At 42.7% G+C, this 7,500-nt stretch overlaps 1 protein-coding gene across 3 annotated transcripts in view; it reads left to right on the plus strand.

Moving 5' to 3' along the window:
• The window catches only part of scube2 (signal peptide, CUB domain, EGF-like 2), a 37,646-nt gene that overhangs the window by 15,089 nt on the left and 15,057 nt on the right, over positions 1 to 7,500 (plus strand). For all 3 annotated transcript variants that reach the window (XM_047810458.1, XM_047810456.1, XM_047810457.1), the window contains exons 10-14: positions 1,024 to 1,140; positions 4,105 to 4,227; positions 5,112 to 5,228; positions 5,341 to 5,433; positions 6,961 to 7,083. In XM_047810458.1, the coding sequence (XP_047666414.1) occupies positions 1,024 to 1,140; positions 4,105 to 4,227; positions 5,112 to 5,228; positions 5,341 to 5,433; positions 6,961 to 7,083 (573 nt within the window). The remainder of the gene's footprint in view (positions 1 to 1,023; positions 1,141 to 4,104; positions 4,228 to 5,111; positions 5,229 to 5,340; positions 5,434 to 6,960; positions 7,084 to 7,500) is intronic.

Below are 7,500 nucleotides of genomic sequence, written 5' to 3' on the forward strand. Positions count from 1 at the left end.
TTAGTGAGATTGTGTGGGTTTGTGTGTAAGTGAGTGTGTGTGTGTGTGTTAGTGAGAGTGTGTGTGTTAGTGAGAGTGTGTGGGTTTGTGTGTGTGTTAGTGAGATTGTGTGTGTTAGTGAGATTGTGTGTGTTAGTGAGATTGTGTGTGTTTGAGTGAGTGTGTGTGTAAGTGAGTGTGTGTGTAAGTGAGTGTGTGTGTTAGTGTGAGTGTGTGTTAGTGAGATTTTGTGTGTTAGTGAGAGTGTGTGTGTTAGTGAGAGTGTGTGTTTGAGTGAGTGTGTGAGTGTGTGTGTTAGTGTGAGTGTGTGTTAGTGAGAGTGTGTGTGTGTTTGAGTGAGTGTGTGTTAGTAAGAGTGTGTGGGTTTGTGTTTGAGTGAGTGTGTGTGTTAGTGAGAGTGTGTGTGTTAGTGAGAGTGTATGGGTTTGTGTGTGAGAGTGTGTGTGTGTTAGTGAGAGTGTGTGTGTTTGAGTGAGTGTGTGTTAGTGAGAGTGTGTGGGTTTGTGTGTGAGTGTGTGTTAGTGAGAGTGTGTGTGTGTTTGAGTGAGTGTGTGTGTTAGTGAGAGTGTGTGGGTTTGTGTGTAAGTGAGTGTGTGTGTTTGAGTGAGTGTGTGTGTGTGTTTGAGTGAGTGTGTGTGTGTTAGTAAGAGTGTGTGGGTTTGTGTGTAAGTGAGTGTGGGTGTGTTTGAGTGAGTGTGTGTGTGTGTTAGTAAGAGTGTGTTTTTTGAAGATCTTTAACTGTGTGAGCTTTAAGATGTTTTTGTAAAGCACACACACACACACACACACACACACACACACACACACACACTTCGGCTTCAGAAGAATGTCACCCTGTTATTATTAACCACTGCATAGATTTCTTTCATATTCAATATCAGATGTTGAAGCTGTAAATGAGCACACGTCAACTAGACAGATGTGTGTAATTACATTGTGTGTGTGTGTGTGTGTGTGTGTGTGTGTGTGTGTGTGTGTGTGTGTGTGTAGATGATATATTTATATATTTTTGCTTAATTATAGATATTGACGAGTGCTTCTTTGAGAGGACGTGTGACCAGACTTGTGTGAACTCCCCGGGAAGCTTCGAGTGTGTGTGTAATAAGGGATACACACTGTATGGTCTGTCACACTGTGGAGGTACGTCTGGGGTCCCGTTCTGCTGATCAGCACATTTTGGGATTATAATAAGCAGTGAACGCAGCGCTAAGTGTAAATCAGTGAATAACAGAGTCAGAGATGAGACGCTAATCATGGATCTTTTTGGTAATCTTCTACTGAACTTTCAGTAATTAAAGGTGCGGTCTGCTTTGTTTGAAAGCCAATGTTGACATATAAAATCACCAAAAACAAACACGCCCCTAACCCAAACGGGTCCCACCCCTGTATCGATAGCTCCGCCCACACATACATACGTAACCCAGGCGACTAACAGAAAGAAACGTGTCTTTATCATAGCTGAAGGGAAGAACAATACGATTGTAGATAAACAAACAAGCAAAAATGCCACACAAGCATAATGATGTAAAGGACAAAGGCATATATTAGTTCTGTGTAACAAAGCAAAACCAACGTTACTCACCTATCGAGAAGGAAAAAAGCGCCTCGGCGTCTTAAGTAAAGTCGGCCACATATTCACAGGTCGGAGTTTCCCGAGTCGATAACTCCTGAGCTAAACGCTGTTACTACACAAAACGCGGTTGTAGCTGCCTCTCTACATTACTACGATAGAAAAGAGGTGTTATTTGTGTAGTAACAGCGTTTAGCTCAGGAGTTATTGACTCGGGAAACTCCAACCTGTGAATATGTGGCCAACTTCCTGCTCCTTCAGTTCTCTCCAGCGCTGGAAAGCTGATCCTATATTAACACGTCCTACTTCTTGTCCTTATCGTAAGTCTTTCTTCTCTTTCGTTCTTTGTTTTTATCCTCCATGTCGATGTTAAAACCGCTTTCTGCTAATGTCACACACGCACACTGAACACTCTCTACGCCCAGATTGTCAAGACACGCCCCTTTATGCTAATGTCACACATGTGCACTGAACTCTCTCTACGCCCAGATTGTCAAGACACGCCCCTTTATGCTAATGTCACACATGCGCACTGAACACTCTCTCCGCCCATATTGACAAGACATGCCCCTTTCTGCTCATTGGCTACACGTTTGTTTCGTTTGTCGGCCCGACTCAGCTTTCTGAAGCACTTCTCAAACATCGAACACCCCACCTTTAATGTTTTTTTATTTGTTATTTAAAAAATGTATTCATTTTATTATAACCACTGGGTATAGGGGCGTGGCCACAGGTCATCATTAGTAGGTCACATGACTACAACATGTCTATAGTATGTACCTTTGTTAGGAACTCAACAACTGCCCTAACATCCTCTGAAGCTCCTCTTCTCTGACACTATTTACACCTTGTCTTGAGTTCATTGTTCTGCGTTTTAACCTTTTGTGTTGCGAGAGAAGAGAAAGAGCGAGCACTTCCTGTCTTTATACTGAGGAATAAGCCCAGAAGCTCTTCTCACACGGGATACAACACAATCTTTGTCTGAACTGACATGGTGGTAGAGTAAATAATAAAACATAAGATCCCAGAGATACTCCAGGATTAAGTACACAACAAAACTTATCCCATCTGAACAGGGCTTTAGATGATTTCTCCAGCTTCAGCTGTTGATGGTAAAATATTTTGGGGTGTCATCAGTTCGTCTGTGTGTTAAAGAAGAAAATTGATCTTGATGTTTTTTCTTGTTTGTGTTGATTAAAGTTGAGGTTAATGCAACTGTTACAGCTGTAATTTGGTTTGTAATGAAGTTTATGATCGAGGCTTTTATTTACATTTACATCGACAGCATGTGACACTCTATCTGTAAAGCCTCTATCATCGAATGCTTTAACTCCGGTTTACTAGCTTACAGACTTTAGATACCATGAGTCAAAGTTTTTAAATACACACACACAACAAACAGGGGATAAAGTGCTAGTTGAAGTGTTTCCTGAATAAGTAGGTCTTCACCTGTCGTTTGAAGACGGCCAGTGACTCAGCTGTCCGGACCTCTAGGGGAAGTTCATCCCACCACCTCGGTGCAGAACAGAGAAGAGTTTTGTAGTAAACTTCCCTCTTACCCTGAGAGATGGTGGGACCAGTGGAGCGGTGCTGTAGATCGGAGGGTGTGAGGTGCAGTGTGAGGAGTGATGAGGGCTTTGGGGTAAGAGGGAGATGGTTTGCTTTTGACTTTGTAGGCCAGCATCAGTGTTTAAACCTGATGTATTCAGCTACAGGAGCCAGTGGAGGAACACAGCAGTGTGGTGGTGTGGAGATCTTTGGCAGGTTGAAGAAAAGTCAGCTGCATTTTGGATCATTCGCAGAGGACGAATTGTGTTCAGAGTAAGACCTGCCAGCAGTGAGTTGCAGTTGTCAACCAGGTCCAGGACATTTCTTTCTTCGTGTGTGGGGAAGTAGCTGTTGAGCGTCAGGGCGAATGAGTCCAGGAAAGTCAGGAGGGAAGAAGATTGAAGCTTGTCAAAGGGGAGGCAAGCACTGTCAGAGGGGAAAGCACTGAGCAGTGTGTCCATTTATTCCAGGAAGTCTCCCAGGGGACGAGGACGGTTGTAGACAACAATGATGAGAAGGTTGATTGGAGAGGTAACTGAAATGACATGGAATTCAAAAGAAGAGATGGATAAATGAGACAGGAGGAGAGCTGAACCACCACCCCTGGCCATTTCTTGTGGTGAGTGAGAGAAGGTATAGGCAGAGGATAGAGCAGCTGGTGTAGAAGTGTTCTGTGTGTATATCCAGGTCTCAGTTAGCGCAAGAAAATCAAAGGAGTAGTTTAAAGCCAAAGCCGAGATAAAATCAGCTTCCCTTACGACTGCCGCCGATTTCAGAGCCCACTGGATATCGTCATTCATTTCAAGCGTATTGAGCTGAAACAGTACACCGTGAAATGAAGCCACGTTCCTCCAGGACCTGGTGCTACATAATACACGTGTTGAGCTAAAGAGGGAAAAGAAAAAGATCTTTCAGTTTGGTAATCTTATTTATTATTAATATTTTGGCCTGATGTGGAATGTGTGTCATTTTTCTGTTTATGTCAGATGTTAACGAATGCAGTGTGAATAATGGAGGTTGTGGTCACGTGTGTGAGAACACGCTGGGAGGGTTTCAGTGTCACTGCAGAGCTGGATACAGACTGCACTGGAACAAGAAGGACTGCATGGGTAAGAAACAATCACACTTGGGACATATAGTGTTTATTCTTCTCTCTGGGGCTGAAAACAGGAGATACTTTGAATTTCTTTAAGTGATTTTTTCCTTTCTTGCTCGTCCTCACTTTCTCCTTCTCCTTGAAACTGTTGCATGCGGCTAACTTTAATTCACTTGGATCGCTCGAGCTTTTCTACCTGATTCATACAAATGCAAATGTATTGTATCCTGAGTGGGTTTGAATTTTGAAAAAAATGTTCCGATCTATTTTACAACTTAAAATTTGTCTGAAATTTTTCTTCCTCCTGAGGAGCGTCTGTGAAAGCAGGCTAAACATCATTTTGCTTAAAAAAAAGTTTCCGGTCCTAAAAGAATGCAGATGTTTACACTTATTCATTCATTCATTCATTCATTCATTTTCTACCGCTTATCTGAACTTCTCACGGGGAGCCTGTGCCTATCTCAGGCGTCATCGGGCATCGAGGCAGGATACACCCTGGACGGAGTGCCAACCCATCACAGGGCACACACACTCTCTCATTCACTCACACACACACTCACACACACTACGGACAATTTTCCAGAGATGCCAATCAACCTACCATGCATGTCTTTGGACGGGGGAGGAATCCGGAGTACCCGGAGGAAACCCCCGAGGCACGGGGAGAACATGCAAACTCCACACACACGACGTGGAGGCGGGAATCGAACCCCCAACCCTGGAGGTGTGAGGCAAATGTGCTAACCGCTAAGCCAACATGCCCTCCCTATTTACACTTATCTGTTTGTTAAATTTATAAAAGATTGTAAATCTTCCTCAGTGGACTTTGCTTGTTCCGCTCTGTCCTTGTCCTCTAGTGAGTTTATCTGTGAGTTTGTTATGATCTCAAACATTCAGAAGTCACCGGTTCTCTGCTGCTGATGGTTCCTGTTAAAGCGACGCTGAACTGCAGTAAACACGGAGGAGCTGAGCATTGCTTCCTCACCTGTCAGTCTCAGGTGAACATCAGTAACGGTGAGTGCGAGCCTCACGCTCTCAGCTCACTGTACACGCTTTCACATGACATGGGATCTTGTTGCACTCAGTCGTCTCCCGCGTCTCTCGCTCTGGTATGTTGCGTACGCAGGTGCTGAAGATTCCTACACAGTGACCTGTGGCCAGCCGCTGCCTGGCTCGTCTGGAGGAGGACAGCAAGGCGACGGCGGGTCTCACTGCTCAGGCAAGTTCACACATGCACCAATTTCTTTTCACACCAATGTGGAATTGTTTTCACATGAAAACAGCAAGATGTGATTGTTGAGATCTGAGAAACGAACATGTCGAGATATCTAGCCTTAACGTTCTTATTGATCTTCCCAAGAACCTGAAAACATCTCCACAGCATCGCCGATTTACCTCCAGACTTTCCTTAATAATATAAACAATACATTCAGAAACGTCTTCTCTTCCTTTAAAACATTTTGACATTTGTATTGTAGCTTTGATGTTTTTTTAAATGTAATATTATTTTGAACTAGTTAGATGACCAGACTTGTTCAAGTCGACAAATACGTTTGTGCTCAAATACGTGACTATTTTAGATTTATAACCAGGAAATTGTCACAATAACAGAGTTCCCGTAGCTCCTAGATTGATAGATAGATAGATAGATAGATAGATAGATAGATAGATAGATAGATAGATAGATAGATAGATAGATAGATAGATAGATAGATAGAATGACAGACAGACAGACAGACAGACAGACAGACAGACAGATAGATAGATAGATAGATAGATAGATAGATAGATAGACAAACAGACAGACAGACAGACATACAGACAGATAGATAGATAGATAGATAGATAGATAGATAGATAGATAGATAGATAGATAGATAGATAGATAGATAGATAGATAGATAGATAGATAGAATGACAGACAGACAGATAGGATGACAGACAGACAGACAGACAGACAGATAGATAGACAGACAGACAGACAGACAGACAGACAGACAGACAGACAGATAGGATGACAGACAGACAGACAGACAGACAGATAGATAGACAGACAGACAGACAGACAGATAGGATGACAGACAGACAGACATATAGATAGATAGATAGATAGATAGATGGATAGATAGATAGATAGATAGATAGATAGATAGATAGATAGATAGATAGATAGATAGATAGATAGACAAACAGACAGACATACAGACAGACAGATAGATAGATAGATAGATAGATAGATAGATAGATAGATAGATAGATAGATAGATAGATAGATAGATAGATAGAATGACAGACAGACAGACAGACAGACAGATAGGATGACAGACAGACAGACAGACAGACAGATAGATAGACAGACAGACAGACAGATAGGATGACAGACAGACAGATAGATAGATAGATAGATAGATAGATAGATAGATAGATAGATAGATAGATAGATAGGAAGACAGACAGACAGACAGACAGGAAGACAGACAGACAGACAGACAGACAGATAGGATGACAGACAGATAGGATGACAGACAGACAGATAGATAGATAGATAGATAGATAGATAGATAGATAGATAGATAGATAGATAGATAGATAGATAGATAGATAGGAAGACAGACAGACAGACAGATAGATAGATAGATAGATAGATAGATAGATAGATAGATAGATAGATAGATAGATAGATAGATAGATAGATAGATAGATAGATAGATTCTATTGGAACTCTTCATCCTGTCTTCTGTTTCAGGTCTGGACTCTTCCTACACTCACAGGATCAAAACCACGGCCACATTTAAATGGGCTCAGGGGAAATGCAGTCTGAAACGCAGTCCAGAGAAAGTCACTGAGGGCTTCAGCATGGCTCTGTCAGGTAAAACTCACAGGACAAACTAATCCCTGCAGCTGAGAGTCTCTACACTGAGACTAATCCCTGCAGCTGAGTGTCTCTACACTGAGACTAATCCCTGCAGCTGAGTGTCTCTACACTGAGACTAATCCCTGCAGCTGAGTGTCTCTACACTGAGACTAATCCCTGCAGCTGAGTGTCTCTACACTGAGACTAATCCCTGCAGCTGAGAGTCTCTACACTGAGACTAATCCCTGCAGCTGAGTGTCTCTACACTGAGACTAATCCCTGCAGCTGAGAGTCTCTACACTGAGACTAATCCCTGCAGCTGAGAGTCTCTACACTGAGACTAATCCCTGCAGCTGAGAGTCTCTACACTGAGACTAATCCCTGCAGCTGAGTGTCTCTACACTGAGACTAATCCCTGCAGCTGAGTGTCTC

The sequence above is a fragment of the Tachysurus fulvidraco genome, chromosome 2 (assembly GCF_022655615.1).
Source record: "Tachysurus fulvidraco isolate hzauxx_2018 chromosome 2, HZAU_PFXX_2.0, whole genome shotgun sequence".
In the NCBI taxonomy this organism is placed as follows: Eukaryota; Metazoa; Chordata; class Actinopteri; order Siluriformes; family Bagridae; genus Tachysurus; species Tachysurus fulvidraco.